We start from the raw sequence: 26,018 nt of genomic DNA, 5'->3' as shown, positions 1-26,018 counted from the left end.
ATTTCTGCAGCTTGCTCCGGCGCGTCAATCGCTTCTTCCGGCGAGTTTCTGACGAACTTTCGTCGATCATCCGATGAACCCTCGGTGATGCTTCTGCGGACTTCCGGCAAACTCCTGGACTTGCGATGATCCACTTGGCGAGTTCCGACAAGCTTCTTTGGCAAGCTTATGGACTTCTCGGATTTGTTTTCGCAGAACCTCCGACGACTGTCTGAACTTCCATCGAACTCTCGAACTCCCAACGTGATCATTGTCTTGACTCCGGCGCAACTCCTACTGCATGTCTTACTTCCATCGTAGTTAATCCTGCACACTTAAAACAAAACTTCAATCGAGACAATTAATCCTAAGCAATTAACCAAGTTGTCCGGCATGTCATTGGTCCCTCGACGCTTCGTCCGATTCTTCGGCGCATCGTCCTTTCCTGCGGCCTATTGCCCAATCGGCCAGTTGGCTCCGCAACTCCGATATCCTTGGCGCAATACCCGCTCTTCTTGGCCTGATGCCCGAGTCCACGGCCCGAAGCCTTCTGTCGATACGTCGACCGATCCACCGGCCCGACGTTCAATCTTTTGACATGTTCCTCCGGCACAACATGATTTTCCTACTTTAATTGTCTCATCCTGATCGAGGCATCCTGCGTCACTCAAAACGTAAATTAAATCATAAACATATATCAAGTAGTTTCATCATCAAAATACGAGATTCAAAATCAAAGGCATTGTTCTTCATTCAACAAGCTGTACATGAGACAATCTTCTCGAGAATTACAGCAACGACAACCTCAAGTTGAAAGTTAGACTTAGAGATAACAAGCAAATATTGAAAAGTATGCTCTTGTCGCAACTCAAAAGAATAAGTTTATTTTATAACATTTAAGATATGGACATCTTAACATTAAGGGTTTAAGGTTGTTAAGTCAAAAAGGAATGTTTTTCGGATTGCCCAAGATTAATACACTTGATGTATATGAATGATGCATTTATGACAAACAAAGTGAAAAATTATTTCCTATTAGAAAAGTATGGAGAGTATCTAATTATCTTGAATTAATTCATGCTGACTTATGTGGACCTATGAATACAAAATTATTTGATGGAAGTCAATATTTTTTATTGTTTACTAATGATTATAGCCGCATGAGTTGGGTAGACAGATAAAGGTAGTGAATTTTTATCTAATGAGTTTAATTCCTTTTATGAAGAAAATGGTATTCGCAGAGAATTGACAACACCATATACACCGGAGCAAAATGGTGTAGCTGAACATAAGAATCAAATTTTCGTTGAAATGACAAGAAGTTTGCTTAAAGGAAAATATTTTCCAAATCAGTTTTGCACAGAAGTAGTTGGAATAGTAGTTTATTTGTTGAATATTTCATCAACAAAGGTTGTTACGAATCAAACTCTTTTTGAGGCTTGGTATGGTATGAAAGCATATCAATTATATAACCCTATTAGTGGCAAAGATTATATAACCATATTAGTGGCAAAGTTATTATTAACAGAAATATTATGTTTGATGAAAGGATAAGTTGGAAGGAATTGGGAGACCAATAAAAGTGGAACACAAATATAGATTCCAACGGAACTAGACACTCCACAGATCTTACTCCAACAAGTTCATTATCAACCTCACCGAGTAGTAATTCAAATTCTGATTCTTTATATAAAACCCTTCAAAAAATTTAGATCACTAACAGAAATTTATGACTCGATAGGTTAAATGTCTCTTGAACCATAGAGTGATATATTGACTCGCTTTCTTGACTCAAACTCATATTGGAAAAGCTTATGTTTATGATGAATAAGACCTAAGACATTGGTAAATTATAAGGATAATTATGCAATGATGATGACATGCGGCAACAATATGGATTGACAACATCTATTGATTTGTTAATTTCTTTTGGCCGATAATAATGTTAAATGTTTTCAGTTATAGTTGGCATAATTCGATATTTTGTTATAATTTTATCTTTATAATTTTCTTAAATATAAAAAATAAGACTACATACATTTATCCTATAAATCTACTTTGAATATTGCATTCGCTAATACCTTTTGAAATGCTAATGAAAGACAATTGCTAATCTAAAATATATATATTTATTTAAATTAAATTAACAAAATAATGTCACACATGCGACAAACATAATAATAATTTTATTTATATTTAACCACATATTAGATTAGTTTAGTTTAACTGATAAAAACTTTGATAACTTGAATATCATCTTTATTATTTATTCTTTATGGAAAAAACTTTATTTATATTTAAAAATAGATTTATGGTTCATATATCTATATTGTATAAAGAAAATATATATCCTATATATCCCATTTAATTAGAAGGTAAAACAATAAGATTGAAGTCATGATAAGTTACTTTAGATTTTTAATTTTCTTACCCATTGTTAATACCTAGGATAAATAATGTCCACCATCATTAGAAATACTTCAACACCACATTTGTAAGGGTTGTGGATTAGCAATTGAGAATATGTCTTAGTATCTTCCAGACCCACAATATCAATATACTAATAAGATTTACTTATCAAATGTTAAGATCTCGAAATCTTATCTAATGTATTTTAAAGATATTGACTAGTTTAATCGATAAAGATTTTGATAGATTATCTTTTTTTCATCATTTATCTTTAAAAAAATAAAATAAAATAGTACGAAGACTAATACTTTTAACTTTTTCTGATCTATAATAACAACATATGACTAATTTTATATTTATTTGCCCGCCATTCATTACCTTTGAAAAAAAGAAATCTTAAAGTACTATCAACAATAGGCTTTTAACTTTTGTATTTTTGGTCCTATAATATCAACAATATATGACTAATATTATACTTCGATGGCAATATCAAATCAATAATTTAAACTCGGGAAAAGTCATGAGAGAAAAGTTTTTTTTTTCTTCTTTTTGCGGTACTATCCCTTTTCGTATTTTTCAAAAGATGCCACCTATTTGTCATAAGCCTTGAAATACCCTAAGACAAGTAATGTATAAAATTTATTATCAGATATAGTAATTTTGAGTAACTTTACAGTATTTTTGGTACCTCCAATAAAGCATCATAAATCTATTTTTAAATAATATAACTAAGTCAAATATAGAAACACATATATTAATTAGAATATTTTTAAATAAGTTTATAGTGTTCTACATATATTTTTAAATAAATCTATTCAAAAATATTATAAGTAAGACAATCAACTTAAAACAAACTCTTGCAGAAATATATGGTGTGAAACATATATCTTTATTAGTTTAGGAATAGGAACAACTAAGCTGTGAGACTTTTCTATTTAGTTAGGATATGTTTTTGATACCTCTATCAAAATATTATAACTAAAGAATTGAAATGATTCATCTATACACTGGTCCATAGGATTACCCACAGGTAGACTCCTATGAAAAATGGGCACTTTTTTTTTTTGAAAATTCACCAAATAAACTTTATAACACATATATCTCTAATGTACATGTTTCATCATCATGCATTGACGATCATTACTGTATGGTGCTTTCATATGGTCATCAGCCTGTGTGTTTCCCTTCAAAGGTCAGTCATGTACATCATGCCGTTGACCATCAGGTCAACCAAATCTACTAATAAACAAGACACTTAGTTCTTCCTCTTGCATGGTAGGTAAATTTTTTCTTCGAAGATGTCGTTCTGCAAGTACTTCTTAGGATGTGTTGCCAGCATACGACATGAGTTTTAAGCTAGTTTTTTGTATCTTAAGTGGGTCGTCGTGCTAACAAAGACTCTAAGAGGATGGAACATGGAAACTTGCAGGAATTGACAACCCACCATTGTGAGATAGATGGTTGAGAGTAGACTAGAAAACTAGGGGACATGGATAAACTACTTGTTGTTTTTGGGGGAGTTTGGCAACCAACCATTTGCTATTTGCTACCATCTTTATGCCTCCCATATCCTTCCTTCCTTCCTTGGGAGGTTGGACTACCTTAACGTAAAGCACCATTGAGCTCTTATGCCTTGTTCTTGATTCGTTTGACTTGCTGTAGAACTTTCCCATGCAATTACTTGACTACCCTTGTCTTCGATCTTAATTTTTCTTTCACTTCTAAGCAACAAATGTAATCGGCAAAGGATCACTTTCCTTCGAAGGTATGCATGTAACGTTTTAGTTTTTGCCTACGTTTGAATTTGCAAGAAGAGAGTGATATAATTGAAAGAAATCATTTGACATAATTAAATTCCAACAAAAGATTAGAAGATTTGTTGGGGGGCACAACTCCTTTTTAAGATATCACAAAATACGTAGAAGAAGAAGAAGAAGGAGTTATGTTGGAGGAAATTGAATCCTTGGTGGTTGTGCTTAAGGAAAGCTCAGCTCTGCATTGAGAGGATACTCATATGGAGATGGGATTCCAATTACAGCTATGTGCATATTACAACTCCATTCAAAGTCATCAAGGTGGCCATATCGAGCCAAGTGTAGGAGAAGGTTATGAAGGTGACCACTATATATTAAGACTCTTACATGTTCCCACGGGATCTTTGAATTGTTGGCATACCAATTTGCATAGTAATTCATCCTTTTGTGATTATTTTTTTAAAATTAAGTTAATGGTGTGAAATAAATTATGAATAGAATACAATATCCTGAATAATATAGGAAAAAAATTGAAGCTGATTCTGGAATATATATATATATATATATATATATATATATATATATATATATATATATATATATATATATATATGCATGTAAATTAAAAAAAAAAACTCTTATCTCTGACAAATTTTTACAAAGCATTAATTTTTTTCATAAATGATAATTTTACTCTTGGCCCTCGTTAAACCTGCCTTTGCTTTGCAGTGCCCCTACACTACCTCCGCCACTATCATCACCTCCCGACTCCTTTGCCCTCTATGACCTATTGTCGTCTTTGCCCTTGGCCTTTATTGGACCAACTATCTTGCTCTCATCATCTTCACCCATTGTATAGGCGATCAGCATCATTGTCCGTAGCCCTCACATGAGGAAGGGGGGCTAGTGGAGTTAACGAAGGTGGCAACAGCCCTCACGCCCCCTCTTTCCTCACACGAGGGCTGTTGTCATCTCTGTACCAATTCCTTCCTATCATGAGGTTGAGATGAATAAGGATGGGTTCGATAAGAGTTGGTAAGATTTGCGATATGTTTGGTAGGGCAAAGGAAAGGGAAAATAATGATGAAGACAAGTTTGATGGGGGTTGGGGCTAAAACTACCGGTTTAGAGAACAAATGGTATTTTGCAAGAATTTTTAAAAGTTGGACGCTCTATATAAATTTATCAAATATATTAGTTTTTTTTTAAAATTAATCATATATATATATAATATAATATAAAATCTTCTAGATACTAGGTACTAAGAAGAAATATCTTATTGCAAAAACCTTTAAGTAAATCAAGGTGATGGAAGTCAAGTGACTGTTCCTTTAATATGGATATTACCACCAGAGGAATACAACATGAGACATTCAAAGAGAAGCATATGTTCAAGTCTTTACACATACGTACGGCTATAGAACATCCATCACCATCGCCAGCAAACCGTTGCCATTCTCGTAAATTACAATCAAAGGAAAGCCATTTCTGTAGTCGACAGCCATCTAAGATCAACCCTTCAGCGTGGGGACTGATCTCCTCCTCAAAATCCAAAGCAAGGGAGAAAGCATTGCCAACTAGTAGTAGTGATCCCTTCTTTCTTTTTGGAAGGAGTAGAGGAAGAAACTACGAGGGGAGAGCACAAGGATGGTGTGGAAGCACGAATTCCAAAGCGTCTCCGTGTTGATGGCTGTTCTTCTCTTCGTCTTCCCCACCCCATGCGCCGCGGTGATGAGCGAGGGCACGGCCATGCAGCTCGCGCACGCCGAGCTCGTCCGGGTTGCAGGATATGGAGACGAGAGGCTGTCCACCGTGCTCGTCACCGGAACCCTTCTCTGCAGTGCACGCATGCACCGAAGTCCCGGCCTCTTCACATCCAACGTCCCAGGTTAGCCTTACTTGATTCCCATGCATTCTGACACCGCCATTAGATTCCATCTATATATATCGATCAATACATGATCATCATGTGTTTGTTCTAATGCGACTCCTTCAAATCTTTCTGTCATCTTTCCAATCTATTTCTTCTCCTCAACTCTTCTCGTGTAGTTTCGGAGGATGATCTTTTTGCTCTCATGAGGTTTTATCTCAATCATTAATGAAATTGTCAGCAATCACAAATAGGTAGAATGGTCAGTATCAAATGTTTGGTGAGTAGATCTGAAGCAAAGGTTTCTATCAGTTCAGGAAGAAGCTGTGACAAGCCATCCTATAATCTTGTTCGGTAAATCTGGCTAATTAGTACTTTGTGTATCAATGTAAAGACGATGCACAAGGTTGCTTCCTCCCACAAGCTCACGTAACCTAAGTGTTCTTTGCATGAGTACAGATGCGAGGTTGCTGATGAAACTTGAACACTGAAACTTAGGTGAGGAAGATGCAACTAATAGCTCTCTCTCTCTCTCTCTCGCTAGCTCATGTGCTTGTTGCGTTTCTTTACTACCATCACATCTATCACTAAAATATTTCAGGTCTTTGACAAGATTGTCCCAACACTCCCAAGGCATAACATCTTCAATTACTTACAGTTTATGTGACACAAGCATAAAGTTTGATCAATCTCTTCTATAGAAACAGTGAAGTTTTAGGTAACAGTCCATATTGTTCACATCCCCTATACCAAACTTCATGCTTGCACAGGTAGATCAAATGTTGTGTCATCTGAGAGCTATATCATAGCAAGCTTTCACAGGGAGGAAACAAAAGCAGCATAGCATAGTGGATGACGATGACTAGACAACACAAACATAACATCTGTAACTTTCGTGTTCGTTCAAATGACAGATTCACTGACATCAACTTGGCTGTGTTCTGAAGGTGCCAAGGTTGCAGTTGCATGCAAAACCGAAGGGAGAAGGGAGCTTAGCTGGGCCTATGGATTAACCGATGACTCCGGAGAGTTCATTGTAGACCTCCCTTCCCATCTGCACGCAAACCCAAAGCTGGAAGAAGATTGCATTGTTAGGGTTCTTCGCGTGCCGACGAAGGGTTCCTTCTGTGATCTTGTCTCAGGTGTACGCTCCAAACATATAACGTTGTCCTCGGTTGGAGAAAGCATCCGTGTGTATACAGCAGGAACCCTAATCTTGAGTCACAGGACCAGATCTTAATCGATTTCACCATGCATGTACGTACTGTTGCAGGAAATCATCATCACATTCGGAGATGCAGATTGACCAAAATAATTTCCATTGAGTAGTTGATGGAATCGCCAATCCTTGTGCAGTTCACATGTTTACATGTGTTTCCCAAATGTAATCATGAAATGGAAGATATCATATGCTGAGATATTCGTGCTTAATTACTGTACCCATGTTGGTTAATTTCACGGCAAGAATAAAAATCGGAGATAAATAAGTAAAAAGAAAAAAAAACCAATTTTAGGATTTTAATTAGCGAAGAAAAGAAATTGAAGCGGAATTCTTCAAGAAATTAATAAGATAGCAGCTTAATGAAATTTCTCGTTTTCTATATAATAAAAACATATGAATCTTAATTAAATTATTACTCTTAGATTTAGGATACCCAATTAAAAACAAAATCGGTGATAAAATTGGTCGTATTGTTGGTGAGCAAACTCGGGTCTAGATGACGGGTTCGGGTTTGGTAGCACCGGTGTCGGGGTTCGGATCTAGAAGTTCAGTAGCGGGTCCGGATCTAGTAGGCCATGTGGCGGATTCGGGTTTAGATCGATCCCATTGGTTAAAACCTAAACCAGGTACGATTGGAGAAGCAAATCCGTTCAATCTAGCAAGAGAGACGGAGAGAGGGAGACGGAGCGACATGGCGGCGTCAATGGCGAGATCCGGCCTTCGATCGGCGTCGTTTCTCCTCCGCCGGGGAGCGAAGAGAAACGCCGTCGCCCCAGCCAAGAGGAGCTTCTCCGCCTCCGCCCACGATGACGCCCGTAAAGCTTTCCTTCGTTCGTTGTTCCTTCTCATTCCGATTCGTCCTTGGAATCGATGTTTACTTGTTGCGATCGTTGCAGATGAGACCGCGAAATGGGAGAAGATAACGTATGCCGGGATCGTGACCTGCACGACCCTCGCCATCTATAACCTCTCCAAGGGCCATCCCCACCACGAAGAACCCCCGGTATACTTTACTGATTCTCTGGTAACGATCATGACGACGAAGTCGGAATTGATTTTCATGTTTAATCTTGTATTCCTTGCAGGCTTATCCTTACTTGCACATTCGCAACAAGGAATTCCCCTGGGGTTTGTTTTCCATAACCTGAATTTTTTTGTGTTTTTTGTCGATGTGAATGAATTGGATTGATTTTGTTGAATTATGCAGTAGTTGAATTCTTCTCGTGTCGTAAGGTTGTGTTTTAATTTATTTATTCGATGGAATTATATTGCCGATGATGAGATTGTGACAACATAATCTGTGTAACGGTTGTTGTTAAAGCCCTAATTTGTGTATCAAAGAGATCTGTTGATTCTTAATTTTATATGTTGACCAGCTGTTGAGTATCGGTAATCAAATACTCCTTCGGAGTTAGAAATGCATTGGCATCATCTGTTAGTTAAAATGATAAAATCATCTACCTTACCATCTGACAGCTAAAGACTTAGTTACTTTAGGTGAATTATGGTGTCCTTCAAGCTGGGTGCTTTTGTAATTTGTTTGGAAAAAAAAGAATTAAGTTCTTCTTAGACATTTCTTGGGGATGAAGAACTATGAGAAATCAAGATTCTTTTTTGTGTGTGCCACTGCATTGGTTGTATAACAAGTGGGAGAGATCATGCGTTTGTTACATGAGCCTAAGATATAGATTGATTATTAAGAATATCGGTGGTTGTAATTGTTCAAGGCTATAAATTTCCTCTTGTAAATTAGCACATGTTTATCAGGTAGTGCTTGTGTTTAAATTGCCATGTCGTTTAAGAGACAAGCTATGATATTTTTCTGTACAACAAGAATGCCATAAAATCCCAACTAATTGAGTCAACTATATGGATCTTTTGCCCTACGATATTTTTCTGTCACTTCTTAATTATGCTTGCTTTATAGCATCTAGTCATTGAGCAGTGTTAATTCTGAGAAAAAGGCCCGGTAACTAAGATAATCTTCTGATGCCTGTCTTATAGAATCCTTTCTACCTTCTTTTCTTGAACACATACTTGATTCCTAACACTTTCTCTCAATTTTGTGTATGTTTTAGTAGGCTTTTTGTGGTCGACTGAAATTTTATTTGAAACAAATAACACTTGTCCCTGAGACAACTAAATTTACGCATCCACCGGCCCCGCTGATGGGAGATCTGATACTCCTTTTTAATTTGTAGCAACTTGAGATAATGTCGGGTATGCAATTTGGACTTGGTAGCAACTTAGAATTTTTTTGCAATAGCAGGTCCAGACTCGATAGGCAGGCATCCTTTTGCTTATTCCCTAATCTATCTAGTTGTATATGATGTACATCAGGTACCAGTCTCATTTCTCATAGATTTGATATTATTATGTAATTTTTCACATATCAGCACTATGCTATGCTGCATGCTAAGCATATTGGTTAGAAGTTAGGACCCAGCTCTTTAAACCATTCTAATGTTTTTCTGTGTTTATCTGTTCCTCTAATTTTTATTTACAAGTGGTGCATTTGTTTCTTGTATGTTTTGTATACATGTTACAAGAACTACAAATGTACACAGTACATCTACTCTGTACTTTGCAATTTTGTTCTTATAAACGTTCCTCTTTGGTTTCTTTTCATTCTTATTGACGTCCGTTATATTTTCCAGGTCCTGATAGTCTCTTTGAGAAGAAGCATGCTGATCACTAGACAACCACTTAAATGTCAATCTTCTTGTCTAGTGTTCCATTGTGGAGAATGTCAAGACTCAGATTCACTTTGGAAACTTCTTCTGTTTTTATGTTATCTTCCAATAATGTCTAAACCTCATGAATTTGTGAGATTTTAATTGTCATACTTTTTAAGTTTTCAAGAGAATGATAGTATTTCCCCTCAATTTTCATGAGTTCATTTGGTGGTGGGTGATGGCACATGTTGCGTCTGGCATAGAGCATGTTTCATGATCCAAAGAAATACTAGATCAATCAGAGTGGACATGATTCAAGCAAAGGAAGTGAAGGCCTCAAGAGGTGATACTGCTTCTCACAGACCTGAAATGGCAAAGGTTCATTTTTCTATATAAATATGATCGCAACGTTTAGTATCCAAATATTGTCGATGTTGGTAAGACATCTAGTTGAAATTATTTGGAATGTTGTGTTGGGCCACTGTGCATAGATGAACATCATTTCATAATTTTTGTATCAGGAAGCAAATCCAGAGATACAACATTAAGCCACTGTCTTGGATTTGCCCTAATGGCTTCAGGAAGCAAATCCAGAGATAACATGACTGTCACTGGGCACCAGCAATGGCACTGTTAAACGTTCCTCCAACTTCCTTACGTGTTACCTTTTATTGCAGATATTTGTCCACTAAATGTGGACTTCATCCCTCACCTGCAGCAGACACATTTTGGCGACGGTCTTGGAGGAGATGCCAACTTGAATACAGCTGAGGATCAACTGTAAGTGTGTTTCCGTCAAAGGAATTAACCCCAATAATTAGCATGCATGCATCTGTTGTAATAATAACAACTGTTAACATTACCATTAGAAGCATCAAGAATTCACTCGTATATATATTTGCATATTTCCTTAGGGTAATTAAATGGCAAGTGATATGCAACTTGATTTAAATGTGGACATATAATTGTTGTGGAAATGATTTGGCTAATATTTTGTCGCTTATGTTTTACTACTAATCCACCTGAAATAGATTCATTGATAACTCCTGATGGCCTTCTGTAATCAATACAAAACCTTGGATTGGTTGAAATATTTTGCAATAATATTGATTCCTCTTTGTCCACAAAATCATATACGAGTAAAAGAAAAATGATATTAATTGATGCCAAAAGGAAAGCCAAATGATGCTTTTATTAATTGATTCAAGTTGGATCTTATTGAATTACTGGATTGCAAGAATAAAATGCCCATATCTAGCTATAGTTAAAGAAGAAGATTCATCATAATATGTCCGCAAAACTTTCAACATTGGTACAAAAGTAACCTTGTTCCCTTTAATCTTGGTATAATTAGGCTTGGAACTACAGAAACAATGTCTGTCTATGTAATTAGAATTTAAATCTCTTTATTGATAATGATTAACACTATCTACGCTGACTCTCCTCATATTTCACGTTGGCAAGTTAATTTTGCTATTTTTTTTTTTACTTTTAGCACATTGCTAGCCGAGAGAAAGATTGTCATGAATGGAGAGATTTTTTTTTGGGAAGCGAGCTTATGAATGTTTAGGTATTAAAGATTTTTTTTGGCTTGTTTATTAAATAATTAACGGTTGCCAAGAACATCTATTGTCCTGAACCTGATCTGAAGCACTCACCAATTGGGGCAAAAAATTGATATTATCGAGTTAATATTCTAACTCGTCCATAATCCATTCGACATGGGAGGATTAGGCAAAAAGAAAAGAAAAGAAAAGAAAAAAAAAAAAAAGGGTCAAACCATGCAGGTTAGCATGACTGATGTAATAAAAAGATTGTGGCCGTCATCTTTTGAACCCGTCAACGTGTTATCGTAACGTTTATTCAACTTCTGTTGTGTGTTATGATTCCACTCCCACGTGCTTCGAGACAAGTGCAAGCTCTTGAATTGACATATTTTACCCATTTGCACCGGAAGAGTGAAACGTAACCCATGGGGTTGGTTAGAAACACCCCTGAGCTTAATCATTCTTACTTGTTAGGGAGGAGGATTTGTGCTTACCGGATGATCACCTTGTTTTATTCTGCAGTTATCTCGATTCATACTGGACTTTCCTTAATCCTTGACTTAAAAAGAGGAATAAAGATGAGGATGTACCCTAGTAATGAAAGCTATCACAAAGCAGCATAGCCCAACACATAAATAATCCTGCACGAGGCTATTGGCAAGAGATTGCTTATATATCTTTGATTACCGACCAATGCATTGGACCTTGATCACCTGGGGTCACAGAGGACCAATGAATGAGGTATAGCAAGGGAAGCACCAAATAACATAACCTCGAAAAGGAATATCCATAAAGTGAATAGCATTTAGCAGCACTAGAAGATTATTAAGAAACCAACAGTAGTCATGTAATTTTCTGCCTTGTTTTAGTTACTAGCATTTCCAAGACTAAAACAAGTGACCGGATGGTAATGGGAAAGGTAGTTTTCATAACCTTAGCACTATTAAATCACATCGTACTCCGCGCTCTAATAAAATGAGGCCTACATCAGTCCAAGCCTCCTTGAAACTCTCATAGGAAGCCTATCATGCTGAAAATTGATCGTCTATATGAGCAGCTTCTCAATAGCATCCTGCAGTCCGATGAGAGCAACTTAGTGCTGAGGTGCCAAAATAAAGCTAAAAGGGAATGCACGATGGTACAAGGAAAAGGTAAGATTCATGCACAAGCTAAGGGGAAAACAAGAAATAAGGGGGGTCACTGAAAACAGGCTAAAAAGTTGGTGAGAAAGTTCACCTTGAGTTGCTGTATTTGGGATTTCAACTGGCTACCTTCGTTGCTAGTCACAGAACAAGCAATCACAGGCCTTGTAACTCCACAAGCCCGACCAAGTGCTTGTTTGGAAGGAACAAAGACGTATGGCACATTCTGGCATCAGGGAAAAGTGAAAATTAAATTTATGGATAGCAGTATTTGCAGGTGACACTTCAAAATTTAGATATAGCAGAATAATTTACTGAGGGCCTTGGCCTAATGAAAATTTTCATTCAACATGTAATCGACACATTGAAATTGCAAAATCTTATGTGTTCTATGTTGATACTAAAGAAAGACAACCACCACAAAATTTTAATAAAAAATAATATTTACAACATAGAATTTTGTAGGATATTACTGCTATTAACCCAGAGAAAACCTGTTCCACCATGACTTGCTAAGCGGTTAGAAGCAATGATTAGGAAACAGTAGTTCCACTATATGATCCTAATATGCACTTAGAACCGGCAACAAGTGCCACAAAGGTGAGTATCTTCTAAATGCAGTGCCTTGAGGACAAAGAGAATTTAATCCATGTCAAACAGTTAATATAATTTTTCATGCATTTATGAGATGATATCGAACCTAGAATTCTTACCCAGGAATATTTTTGTGCCAAAGGATAAGAGTGCAGTTGGACAAATACATTAACAAGGTAGACCATTCACAAAGCAGTGTACGACTGTTCTTCCACATTTACAAGCCGAAATGCTATAAGTAAAGGAAATTTGGATTTGAGACAAAAGCTTGGATTTTGAAAACTTTTTAAACTTAAATAGAATGAGTAAACATAGCACCCTTCCTGAGTTGGTGATGATGATGATGGAAGCAACAAGTGCTGCAACTGGAACCCTTGGGGTTGAAATATGATGTCATTATATTCCACTACCTAGATAATTTTTGAAAAAATGAACGTCATGAACTCGTGCAAATAAACATTTCCCCAATTCATCTGTCCAGGAATGAAAAAGATTTAATCCAAATACATTATCAAAGTTCATTTACCCTCAAAATCCTGAGACTTCAATAAAGGTATTCAACCTATATATAGTGAATTGTCCAGTTGTTTTATTGTCTACCTACCACATGATTAATATAAAGAGTACTGGCTGTAGCAACATCTGATGAGAAAAAAAAAAAATCTCAACATGGTTTTTAAAACCCTAATGTTGGTATCATAACATTAATTTTTAAATGTTCCATCATCCCATATGAGCTCATTAGTTCTAACCAAAGCATTGCGCGAGACTTTCTTGAACCCAGATTCTTAATCATGCGCTTCAAAAGTTGTTCAGGCATCTAACTTTTGAATAAATTCCACATTAAAACAATCAAAAAGGTTCCAAACATACATCTGGAACCGACGTTAGGATTAATACACATGCTAATGCATCATATTAATTCAACAAACTCTATTCTGCTACACTGAACACCTAACACCTGCTCATCAACTCAATTTAGTTTCTAGTTACCACCAAGCTCTGAAGAGAAACCATACCTTGTCCTCAGCAAGCAATGGGAGATGAAGGAGGATCTCGAGCGGCTCCGTGTCTGCCGCCATCACCACGAACTCCGATATTCCTCGGTTCAGAGTCTTGGTAGCTAAAACAAGATGTTTTTCAAGAAAAAGTAACCGCTGTCAGTCATCCAAGGCACCACGAAGCAGATGCAATCACATGGATCAACATCCCAACAAAAGACAAAGGAGAAATCGGAAAACGTCCGATTTTGAAGGCGAAAAGCAACGACTACTACTAGCACAAAAGAGGGAGAGAAAAGAAGAAGATGATAATGACGAAAGAGGAAACCTTCATTCGCGCCTTTCTTGAGCTGCTTGTAGTTGGCGGCCTGCTGGATGAGGTCGAGGATGGTGATGGTCAACTGGGCGTCAGCCAGGGGATACGCCTTAGGGTTCACCGCCTCCGTGCTCTGACTCAAGCAGACAGAAGCGATTCAGCCACGAAACAAACAGAGATGCAACAACACAAAAGATTGGAGAAGGAGTTCCGCCTACCATGGCTGCTTCCTCCGCCGGTCGATCGATCGAACAGGAGGACAAAAGCGAGTGGCAGCGCTGTCCCGTCAAACCGCTTTGCTTTATTGTTTGCCCTAATGGCTCCTGCAGCGAGGAACTTAAAAGGGACGTCTATTGGGCTTAATTTGGGAATAACTCGTTAAGGGCCCAATAACTAAAAAACTATATAGTTATGATAACACAAATAGTTAAATCGGGTTATTATTATTATTATTATTATTTTACCTCAATTGGATTCGGGTACAAGTTTGAATTCAAAAAAAAATGGTGCAGAGCCCATTAGAGGATCACTAGTTCAAGTCGGATCTTTAACGGATCGCAGAACCGCGTTCACATCCCCTTCTCGTAACCCGGCAAAGAATGAAGTCGGGTCTTTGTTCATATTCTCATATCCCCTTCTCAAAACTGGACCCGGATCCAGATTTTAACGGGTCATCATAAATCCGACCCGTGTTTATATCCTCTTCCCTGAATCAAATAAATAAATAAATAAAATAAATCTGAAACGAACGTCTGCATCGGATCACACCCGTCTCAACTGCTATACGTAGGTCCCACGCGAAATCCTTACACAAGTATAATAACAGTGAAGGTCTTAAATTGGGTAACAGTTAAGAGTGGAAGTGTCTTTCTCAATCCAGAACCCTCCTCTCGCTGTGCCTTGTTCCTCAAGACCACAAACAAGCCGAGCTTTCTTCAATAAGAATCAAATCACGTTACAGCGATCTCATCTTCGTCGCCTCCTCATCACCTGCTCGCTCTCCACAGGTGTATGCGGGCATCTGATCTCTACTTTTTCGGTTTTTCTTGCGCATATAACATGTTTCTTGATCCGTCATTGGTGTTATCTGTTTGAGAATGCCTGCAGAAAATGCGTGTTTATGGGGAAGAAAGAACGATTAGGACGGTCTTACCCTTGTTTCATTGATTGGTTTCTTCAGATTTATGATTTCGACTGTTAATGCCTGCAGAAAGTTGAGCTTTAGTTGTGTAAAGGAAAATGCCCTAATTTTAGCCTTACCTGAGAGCTAAACGATACGAAGTTTATTTACGATTCATTTATGTGCATACCTTGCGTTCGTACTTCCTCGAGACTAGTGATAGTGGAGGGGCTCTGGAGTTGGGTTCTTTGATGTTAGATACAGCAATGGCAAAACTGCTACAAGATTTTGGGGTGTTCCTTGGACTTGCAAGATGTTGGATTAGCTGATCATCCTTCGATCAACTTGGAACTTGTTTTAGTTATTGAGAATGTTACGGGAACAAATAATTTTTTTAGAAGGTTATCATTTCGCAAGAAGTGATACTATTGGAGTAAGAGACTGGTATTAGTGTTCTTTGCTCGTTTTCTGATGGAATTTAGTGCATCCGACTGTCAGAAGAGCTAAAATCTATAGCATCCTTTGCCTTGATCTTAAAGCTGTTGTGGTTATACATGCTCCACCGCTTATTTTCTCTTAGCAGTGGAGTATTTCTGTTCATTTGCATGAGCTAGGATGTGTGCGTAATTGTCTGGTGCGGGTTATTTCGTTCCAAGAAGGTTTTATGTGTTGTGATTTTCATATAATCCCTTTGATTCTACATGAAAAATAATGGTGGTAAACTCACTTTGCCTTTTCTTTCTATTTCTTTTCTTGGATGATGTTGTTTTTCTAATTCCTTTGATGTCAATTGCAAATTCTCAAGCTTGACATATGTTCATTATGAAAGTACATTATCCTTGTTTGAGGCCTATCCATTTGTTATGATCCAGACTTGGATATCTGGTCATCAATAGATAAAGGATAGCAAACTTAAAGAGAACTCATGGAGCAAACTTTGGTTGAATCATTTGTAGTTATCATAGGACAGCATTCATAACAATGGAGAAATGATGGATCATTTTAGCCGGTTGCTGAATTTATTTCTAAAATACTAGGTTCAGGGTAAAGAGAAAAAGCATTTTTAAGCTTTAATGAAACCAAAATTCTAAAATATCAGGATTCAATGATTCACCAAAGAGAGCATTTTATTTTGACCATTTAACTCACACATTCTCACTAAAGTTACCTTATGATTTAGATGTCTGCTTGCTTATATTTTAGGTTAAGTTTTTATCTTACTCTTCTTATGATGGCATCATGTTTAGATTGCATATGTCAAGGTAATAAGACATTAAAATTAATCATAGAGCCTTTTGACTTGGACACTAAGGCTAAATCCAAACTAGAGGGACAAAAATTGCTTAGACAATTTATCATGTGTGATGCAGTGAATCATCTTATGATTCTTAGAATCATCTATTCAACTTATCATGTGTGAGGTTGCACTTGTGGCTTGTGAACATGACACAATGAACTTCAGATTTGTGACGAGCTGTAATCAATCATTCAATAGTTGGTATCAGAATGTAGAAGACACATGAAATAGAGATCGAATAGCCAAGTGAAAATTTATTAAAAAAACAAGAAAGATATTGGTAAAAGTGACATGATGCAAAATACTGGATTGAGAAAAAAAAGGATAGACATTTCAGCGAAGGTGATGGTAATTATTTGCAAGTAAATGCTCGATCTAACTTGTTCCAATTAGAGAGCTTGAGGAATCACCTATAGTGTATTATTCAGAATATTTATGCCATTCTGAACTCTTCTTGAACATCTTAATTGAGGGTAGTTTAGACTTTAATATCACAAATAAATGTAATAATCGATCAATGGTTACTTGTTATTCATGTTGTTGGTTAGTCCGAGAAACTTAGCTTTGTACCTATTGTCTCTTCAAATGACAACAGGTTCTCACTTTTTGGCAGAAAACACAGTTCTCACTTTTTGTATGCTGCAGAGGATCTGCAAGTTCATAGTTTTGTATTTGCTCAGTAAGTTAATGTAGTTTCCTTTTCCTTTCAAAAAAAAGAAAAACGAAAACAGGTTAGCTGCCTAGGTTTAAAAAATACAAACTAAACTAAGATTAAATGAGACTATGCAAACTTGGAGAAACCCAACTGTACTCTAAACCAAAAATATTGCAAACGTGAACTAGTTTTGTATTTATTTGTGTGATGTACCTTATTTCACTCACAACAGATGATGAAAGGGATGAAGAAACATGATCAATATTATGGGAATTTCAGGCAGCCCATGCTTTGTTCTATGGAACTTGTATAAACCAAAACTACTATATTTGCAGCTTTTGTTGAACAACTTTGCAGAGTAAGCCAGGCTGCATATGTATTTATGGTTTAAGTTTATGTATTCCGAAATTCTAATAGAAATGTATGTCTCTAAGCCATGTCAAAATTCTTAAATTGGCTGTTAAACTGTGGGTCTTCAATGCCTTGTTCATCTACGATGTCTCTTCATTAATGGTTGTGGTAACGTGTTCTCTTTTTCTCGATGGAGCAAGAGATAGACTAGCTTCACTTCTTATGTATTTCCTGTAAACCCACTGCGGAACTGACCAAAGAGAATATCATAACTCGAAGAAGTCTGAGCATGTTATCCAAGTCTTGTTGTAACTCTTGCATATTTTGTTGTTTAGCCTTATGATACGTTCTACATTAGAAATGACGAATGATAATTCTGCATGAATATTAAGAGATATTACATTTTGTATTTTCTGCTTTATCTTGTATAATATGTATATTATAGTAACCCATCTACTGTGCAGAGGAATTTTTCACTAGATCCTTAATCTCAAGATGGAAGCACAAAAAACTAAATCCAAAGAGTCACCATCAGTTGATCCAGCCATGGCCTCATGTCGAAAGAAGAAATCAGATGATGCCAGTTTCATGGAGGATCTGAGAGACCACATTGATGAATTCATTCATGCTTCGATGGATGAGCATAAGAGTTGCTTCAAGAAGACTATTCAAAAGGTCAGCAGAAAGACCACGCACACATGCTTCACGTCCACCTATTGGAATATGAATTTGTCCATAACCTCTTTACTTGCATCTTCAGATGTTTGGAATGTCTAAGGTGGTTGCGCAGAGGGCTTCGGAAACTAAAGAAGTCGAAAGTTCTTTGCCACTTCAGACAACTGTGGCCCAGGAGGGTATGTGAGACCATGTTTCTGCTTGTTGCCTGCACAATTTATAAGCTAGTCATATACTGCTGGGTATGAATAAGCAGTTGACATTTTTTTTTGCTTTGCATATGTTGCTTATAGTACCTGATTGCACTCTCAAACATGTTTAGGTGATATACGTAATCTTCATGTTTTCGGCATTTCTGCTGTCGTTGTTGCTATTGGTCCTTTGCCCATGTGGGTCGGTTTAGTCATCTCAACAAAATGTTATTCTTTTCCTCGTTGGATCCTACTGCTTCACTTGCGTCTCCTTCTTCCCCTTTCCTCCGTCCTCTTCCTGTATTTTTTGGTCCAGTGTTCGAACCAAATCCCTCAGACACTGGCTTGCCTTGTCCTCGTCGCGTAGATTCTTGGGCATCAGCGACTCCGCAACCTCCGCCGGTGAGATGTTCACCTTCTCCAGCAGGTCCTTCACCTTCTCGAACAACGGGTGCTCCTCCACTTCCAAGTAATTCTTAGCAAGAACCTTGAACGCCTCGAAACCGCAGTAGCCAAGTTCGATGTGTACGTCCATCCTCCCCCTTCTTATCAAAGCTGGGTCGAGTTCCTCCACGTGGTTCGTCGTGAACACGATAAGACGCTCGCCTCCGCATGCAGACCACAGACCGTCGATGGAATTCAACAGCCCCGAGAGCGTCACTTTGCTCGTCCCCTCAACCTTCTTTTGACCGTCGATAAAATTCAACGGCCCCGACAACGTCGCTTTGCTCTTCCCCTCATCACCCTTCTCCTCGTCGACGCTCTCTTTGTTTCCCTGGTTGCTCTTTTTTGCTTCTCGGGAGCCAGAGAGATGGAGGGAACAGTCGATGTCCTCGATCACGATGATGGACTTGCTGCCAGTGTTCACGATGAGGTGGCGGAGCTCAGTGTTGTCCTTGACGGCGGTGAGGTCGATGTCGTAGACATCGTAGTTGAGGAAGTTGGCCATGCATCCGATCATGGTGGACTTGCCGGTGCCCGGTGGACCATAGAGAAGGTAGCCGCGCTTCCATGCCTTGCCGATCTTGGCATAGTAGTCTTGGCTCTTGCTGAAGGTCTCCAGGTCGTCGATGATCTCTTGCTTCTTCTTAGGCTCCATAGCCAGCATTGCAAAACTCGCCGGGTGCTCCAACATCGCCTGCGTCGATGCTACTTGGTGATCTACATAATTCTTGACATGATTTATATTACCGGAGATGGATTAGTACGTGCACCTGTTCCCACAGCTCATCTCTGCGCGCGGAGTTGGTGAAGATCATCCGTTCTCGGTTCTTTGCCACCGCCTCGTGGCTCGTCCTCATGACATGAGAAAGGTATTGCTTCCCCACCTGTCGCCATTGTCGGGCACCGAGCGTGAGCTTATACAACTTCTTCTGCGTGGTCCCTGCATCTCCTCTCCTGATTTGCTGGCGATGGTAACTCCACTTGACCTTGATCGCCTTACCTTTTCCCTTGTTACCCTCATCCGGCACGAACGCATCGGTTATCGTCTCATCAGTGTCCATGGTGAACATGAGACGGCGGCCGGTGGGGTCGGTGGCGGACTTCAACCGGAGAGCGGTATCGGAGGACATGGTGTTGAGATAGGTCTCCACGCTGAAGTAGAAGCCGTTGGTGGTGAATGTCTCCCGGCCTTCCCTGGGGATGATGATATGCACCTCGTTGAACCACCACAGCATGAAGAGTCGGTACAAATTGTAGAACATGGCCGGCAGCTGGTTCACCGTGCCGATCACGTTAAACATGATCATGGCGTATAGCGTCGACATGGTCGCACCGCTCATGCTGCCGGCGGAGCTCTGTACGCTGGTCGTCTGGTTAGAGCTAAAAGAACGATGGCCGGCCTAAGGCAAACGTGAAGAGGAGGAGACACTGCTGCTATTCGAAGCCATAGAGCTACGAGGTTTAGAAGAAATAAAAAGGCTCGGTGAGATTGTTCACTTATATATTTTTGTTTCCAGCTATTTAGGATCGACTAAATAAATATTTTACCGAATTAAAAAATATATATATATATATATATATGTAAATAATCCTTTGTAATAATAAGAAAGTAATATTTGTGGTATTAATTCTTTATATGATTTCTCATGGTAAGATTTGATTTGAAATAATATATTCTTATAAAATCATACTATGATTGGAGACACCATTATAGAGACTTTATAAATATATCGACCAATTAATTACAAAATATGAGGTGCCTACTTAAGTGGGCCCCCACTTGATACCTTTGTTCTAAACAAAAATGATAGGCAATAGCTATATGTTCCACACGCAGTACCAATATATTATCGAAATATATTGTGCTTTAGTTTTTTTTATTTTTAGAGTATAGAAAAATAGGATTAGATACATATGTACATAGATACATAGATACATACATAATATATGATATGGTTAGATTAAAATCATTTTAATTTGGAAGGAATGTAAAAATTAAAAGGTTAGCCATGATGGATATATCACAAATATATACTTCATAATGTAATATCATAGTAGTCGTTTGTAATATAACTCATCCTACCTCTATAGGATTATATATAAATCGAACAAATTTATTAATAGAATATGAAATATTTTGTCATGTAATGAATAGATTGTGTAATGCATATACTAACAAAAGACCGATCCCTCATAGTGATATTAAAGTGGATATGAGTTTGTCTAATTTAACAAATCTTTTACGTATTTGTATTAGTGTTTGAGTGAGAATCACCTTGTGTGATAAAAATCTTTTCAACTCCAAAGAAATAATAAGATGTTTTATAGATAAATTGTAAGATGGGATCGATAAGGAGTGTGTGGCCAATGAGATCACTAACGTATAAAAGAGAATAAAAAAATGATGTGACCCTCGCGATGATAAATGAATTATTTGAGTTCGTTATGCTATGTTTCATATACTTGCTAGAGAAGGACTTAAGAGTGAAGGTAGGTAGATGAAATACCAAACAATTATAGAAAGGTTTTGTGTCTCTCTCTTTATGGCTTATGTGTTTTTGTTTTGAATTAATTTACAAAATTTTTTAAATTTATATTTTATTTATTCCCCTTGTCGGTGCTATCATCAAGAAAAGCTTCTCTTAATTAGGTTAATATAAAAGGAAAAATAATGATTTTTTAAGCAAACTCTATTATACATCTTTCTATATTCAATAGGATGAATTGGCATTTATCACAAAACTAAAATAAAATTTTATGTTGTTTCATATGTTTTTTGTCATTTGTGAAATATTATTGAGCTTGGATGTTAAAATTAATTAACCTCATGCATGAATCGTACGATCTTGAAAAATAAATGTTCTCATTGAATGCTTTTGTTTGGTTCATTAAAAAAAAAAATCACCAAACTTAGTAAAATAGCTCCTTTTTCACGACTCATGTGACATACATTCAAAGTTATACATTAGAACAATAATAGACTAGAGGAGTTTGAGAACATTTAAAAATGAAGTCAACTGGATCCACTGACGATAAGTACACTTAGTTTACAAATATTATTAGTGGATTAAATTTGTCTCTAATTTTGATTTGATAATATCAATTATGGAGGTAATAATAATTTAACAAACCATAATCTTCCATAGGAAGAATTCATATTTATTAACCTATGAGATGACATATAAAGATACATAAGAAAGCCAACAAAATCCACCTAATAAAAGAAGTTGCTCACCTCGGACAAAATAAGTGACTTAGAATTAGAAGAACAATTCGTTGTCAATCATGCCCTTATCATTTTGGATGGTGACATAATTAACACTTTTGAGACTATGTTAAGTTACTTGAAAATTTTAAAAAATTATATGATGAAATAAAAAAATTGATAAAAAAAATATAGTTCAGTAAAATCATATTATTTTTTAATAAAAGAATTTAGGTATCTTAAGAGTAGATTGTGATAAGTGTAGATGGTGATGATTTAAGTCATTGCTTGTTCAATGATTATGAAGAATTAAGACCATCTTATCTTGAACATAAAAGAACTACATCAAAAGCCATTGTAATAACATACCCTAGAAAATAGCAAAATGACCTCTTGTTATAAACCTTGGGAAAGCTTGAAATAGGAAATATAAGCTCACTTCAGAAGCAAAATGAACTCTCGTTATAAACCTTGGAAAATCTTGAAATCAGAAATATGACATTTATTTATAAAAAAAAAAGAAAGTGGTTTTACATCAAATAACTTTTACTATGGGACTAAAGGATCAACTCTACATGCAAATATATCTTCAAACATGTGTAATTTTTTGTGGTCAAAATGGGAACTATGTTCACTCTTACAATTCAAGGGGAAAAAAAAAGTTCTATCTTCACATAAAATATTAGTTTGGGTTCTAAAAGAGACCATATGTCATTTAAAAGCTTACTAGCTTAAGGGGGAAGAAATAAAATTCTAATCTTAAAGGATTCAAAATTAATAGGTACCAAAAAAACTAGATTTTCTTCCTTGTAGGTATGCCTTTAAATAAAAGCTAGGAACCTGGTGCTCAAGATAGATGATAAAAAATTTTATATATTTTTTAAATTCACTAGGGATATGTCATTTTTTATTGCAATAATAAAGAAAAATTCATTGATATTAGAAACAAATTCAATCTTATTATTATAGCAAGAAAATAATGCATACTTTTGGTTTAATCTCTCATTGCATAGAAATAATAATAATAATAATAATAATAATAATAATAATAATAATAATAATAATAATAATAATAAGGTTCAACTATAATAAGGAAAAATTATGAGTTAATGTCATGATACCAAGTTTAAAAAGTCATAATAATTTCTTACAATATCATCATATCAAGTTAACTTTCATACATGTATTTAATTTATTATGTTTGATAGTAAAGAGGGAGAAGTTATGACTTGATGTTATCAAGATTTTATTCTAAGATATAATGTTTCATTCGGTACTATATACTTATGGCATCAAGTTGTGTGCCTTATTCAATATGATAAAATACTCATGATGTCAAAGTGAATTATTCGTTTCAAAAATTGATACTCTGACCTCAAAATTACATCTTTATATTTGAAATGTATTTCAATGAAATGAATGACACTACCATGCATTTTTCAATCTTCTAAAAAATATTTATAATATTATATCATATAAATTATAAGTGTTTTCTAAAATTCCTTCATCAATCGATTGTGATCATCAAGAAAATAGAAGGTGAAGATAGTTGACTCCAATAACTCAATCGATGAGATGAGAAGAATACATTGCATATCTTTGATGCTACCCTAAAAGTTTTTTTCTAATTTACAAATGCATTATTGTCAAATTCAAAAATTGTAATAAGTAAATAAGAGAGTCTCTATCATCAAGGTTATCTTTTAAGGAATCCTATCATAGACTTCCTTTCTATTGATCGATAATCATAATCAGAATTCAATCATGTCGATAATATATCTTACTTAATTAGATAATAATATAATCTAAACATTCTTCTACTTAGCTCATTATTTAGTAAAATATAAAAAAGTTAAAATTAAAATAAATAAAATAAAAATTTATTTAAAAATAATTTTATCTAACTAGATTCTAAAAATTTTAAAAAATATTTTCTACATACGGATAAATTTTATAAAATAAGCCGATAAATTTAATAAATATAATACTATATTAACTCTGACTATCAATATGAATCATAACGGTTATATATGTCATGAATGTTATACTTCCTTCTATATACCACAATACTAATAAACCCTCATATTATAATCCAAAATGACTTCTGTAATTTATTTGTTAAAACAATCATATTATTCACATTCAACTATAATATTTACATATGTAAATGTGGACAATAAAAATAAATAACTTTAATAATAATATCAATTATAATGTCTACTCAAATATATATCATCATATTATTAATTATAAGAATATATTCTTTCAAGTATTTTAGATTATAAGTCCTAAGTAAATGGATCAAAATTTTAATTAATAATAATTATTTTTAAGCTCTTTTTCTGACCATCAAATACTTTATATCATAAATTAATTATTTTTGGAGCCTTTTTAATATAGAAAATGAGCTCTCCCCAAAAGATAAGTACTAATATAAATTTTATTTTAATTTATTTTTATTTTATTTTTACACATAAAGATATAAATATAATATTTATAATTCTTATGGTTTATATACAAAAATAAAATATGAAATATTTACTTTCTAAAAATCACATCACTTATTAGAAAATGAATCAATTAATAATTTAATTAATTGATTAAATTATAACTTAATAACATGATTAAAAAATTAATTTTAATTATTTCCTTAATCATACTACATAAATAAGGAAGTAATAATTTAAATAAAATAATGTATTATTTATAGTAATTAATTTTTATTAAGGTAAAAAATTATTGGTGATTATATAGGAAACATTGAATGACCCGTACATGTTAGCATATATAATCTCAAAGAGTTTATGAAACTATATTTCATATCAATATTTGATTATAAATTTATTATAAACTTAAGATTATATTAATTCATACAAAATTTAAAAGTTAACTTTTATTAAATCATAATGAGTTTACTTCTACCAAAAGAAAATTCATATCATGATAATTTTAGATTAAAAATTTAAATTTCTAGAATTAAAAGAACATAATATGTATCCTCTCAAGATCTATCAAAGGAATCGTCCCTAGATGTAGGAGATAAATATTAACTACCATCATTTTCACTTTAAAATTATTCCCTATAATGATGAATATATCATATTTTTCTAGTTCTCATATTAAGATTAATATGTATTATTAGTAATGTAAGTTAGAAGTATAAGAATTAATCCACCAAATATTAGAAAATATCTTCTATAATGTTTGATACGAAACATAGATTAGACTTAACTTATCCCTTTTGAATCAAAATCTTATAATCCTTCTTTAAAAATTCAAATGATTTATGCTTCAACTTTATTTTATTATTATCTATTCTATCCAAAACATTATGAGTCTTTTTTACATCTTAATTCTTTTTAAACATATATACTAGTCAATTCATTTAAATTTTATTTATCCTTAACTTTCTTATAGTAAATTTTAAATGAACTAAACCAAAAGGAAATATAATAAAGAATTAATTATATGAGAAAAAAACTCAACTATATTTATGCATAATATTTTTGGCTTTACAACTTTGTTAACCATATTAAAGATATAATCTTAAATTTTTTAAATACTACCATAC

The 26,018-nt window shown here is 35.2% G+C and overlaps 5 protein-coding genes across 5 annotated transcripts; 3 read left to right on the top strand and 2 right to left on the bottom strand.

Moving 5' to 3' along the window:
- Positions 1-5,658: 5,658 nt before the first annotated feature.
- Positions 5,659-7,415, top strand: LOC135598142 (uncharacterized). Its single transcript, XM_065091686.1, has 2 exons — positions 5,659-6,030; positions 6,960-7,415. The coding sequence occupies exons 1-2, from the start codon at positions 5,790-5,792 to the stop codon at positions 7,250-7,252; spliced, it is 534 nt and encodes a 177-aa protein (XP_064947758.1). The 5' UTR covers positions 5,659-5,789; the 3' UTR covers positions 7,253-7,415.
- A 458-nt stretch (positions 7,416-7,873) lies between these two features.
- On the top strand, positions 7,874-10,119 carry LOC135599050 (cytochrome c oxidase subunit 6a, mitochondrial-like). Its single transcript, XM_065093725.1, has 4 exons — positions 7,874-8,049; positions 8,131-8,237; positions 8,320-8,362; positions 9,892-10,119. The coding sequence occupies exons 1-4, from the start codon at positions 7,926-7,928 to the stop codon at positions 9,930-9,932; spliced, it is 315 nt and encodes a 104-aa protein (XP_064949797.1). The 5' UTR covers positions 7,874-7,925; the 3' UTR covers positions 9,933-10,119.
- Positions 10,120-12,240: 2,121 nt separating this feature from the next.
- On the bottom strand, positions 12,241-14,856 carry LOC103999471 (uncharacterized). Its single transcript, XM_009421227.3, has 5 exons — positions 14,728-14,856; positions 14,522-14,642; positions 14,212-14,315; positions 12,693-12,824; positions 12,241-12,528 (listed from the first exon to the last, which is right to left on the bottom strand). Exons 1-5 carry the CDS (start codon positions 14,728-14,730, stop codon positions 12,502-12,504), a joined length of 387 nt encoding a protein of 128 aa, XP_009419502.1. The 5' UTR covers positions 14,731-14,856; the 3' UTR covers positions 12,241-12,501.
- A 513-nt stretch (positions 14,857-15,369) lies between these two features.
- On the top strand, positions 15,370-18,959 carry LOC135580975 (uncharacterized). Its single transcript, XM_009421224.3, has 3 exons — positions 15,370-15,516; positions 18,397-18,607; positions 18,693-18,959. Exons 2-3 carry the CDS (start codon positions 18,428-18,430, stop codon positions 18,792-18,794), a joined length of 282 nt encoding a protein of 93 aa, XP_009419499.2. The 5' UTR covers positions 15,370-15,516; positions 18,397-18,427; the 3' UTR covers positions 18,795-18,959.
- An 89-nt stretch (positions 18,960-19,048) lies between these two features.
- Positions 19,049-19,995, bottom strand: LOC103999641 (AAA-ATPase At3g28510-like). Its single transcript, XM_009421448.3, has one exon. It carries the CDS (start codon positions 19,931-19,933, stop codon positions 19,049-19,051), a length of 885 nt encoding a protein of 294 aa, XP_009419723.2. The 5' UTR covers positions 19,934-19,995.
- Positions 19,996-26,018: the final 6,023 nt, after the last annotated feature.

Source organism: Musa acuminata, chromosome BXJ2-1 (genome assembly GCF_036884655.1).
Source record: "Musa acuminata AAA Group cultivar baxijiao chromosome BXJ2-1, Cavendish_Baxijiao_AAA, whole genome shotgun sequence".
NCBI lineage: Eukaryota > Viridiplantae > Streptophyta > Magnoliopsida > Zingiberales > Musaceae > Musa > Musa acuminata.
This window is presented reverse-complemented; position numbering and strand designations above follow the sequence as displayed.

Coding starts and splice junctions, on each gene's coding strand:
- LOC135598142 (XM_065091686.1), top strand. CDS start 5,790: ATGGTGTGGAAGCACGAATTCCAAAGCGTCTCCGTGTTGATGGCTGTT. Junction 6,031..6,959: donor CTTCACATCCAACGTCCCAG/GTTAGCCTTACT, acceptor TGTGTTCTGAAG/GTGCCAAGGTTGCAGTTGCA.
- LOC135599050 (XM_065093725.1), top strand. CDS start 7,926: ATGGCGGCGTCAATGGCGAGATCCGGCCTTCGATCGGCGTCGTTTCTC. Junction 8,238..8,319: donor CCCACCACGAAGAACCCCCG/GTATACTTTACT, acceptor TATTCCTTGCAG/GCTTATCCTTACTTGCACAT. Junction 8,363..9,891: donor CAACAAGGAATTCCCCTGGG/GTTTGTTTTCCA, acceptor TATATTTTCCAG/GTCCTGATAGTCTCTTTGAG.
- LOC103999471 (XM_009421227.3), bottom strand. Junction 14,316..14,521: donor CAAGAAAGGCGCGAATGAAG/GTTTCCTCTTTC, acceptor ATCTTGTTTTAG/CTACCAAGACTCTGAACCGA. Junction 12,825..14,211: donor CATTGCTTGCTGAGGACAAG/GTATGGTTTCTC, acceptor CCCTGATGCCAG/AATGTGCCATACGTCTTTGT.
- LOC135580975 (XM_009421224.3), top strand. CDS start 18,428: ATGGAAGCACAAAAAACTAAATCCAAAGAGTCACCATCAGTTGATCCA. Junction 18,608..18,692: donor TCAAGAAGACTATTCAAAAG/GTCAGCAGAAAG, acceptor TTGCATCTTCAG/ATGTTTGGAATGTCTAAGGT.
- LOC103999641 (XM_009421448.3), bottom strand. CDS start 19,933: ATGTTGGAGCACCCGGCGAGTTTTGCAATGCTGGCTATGGAGCCTAAG.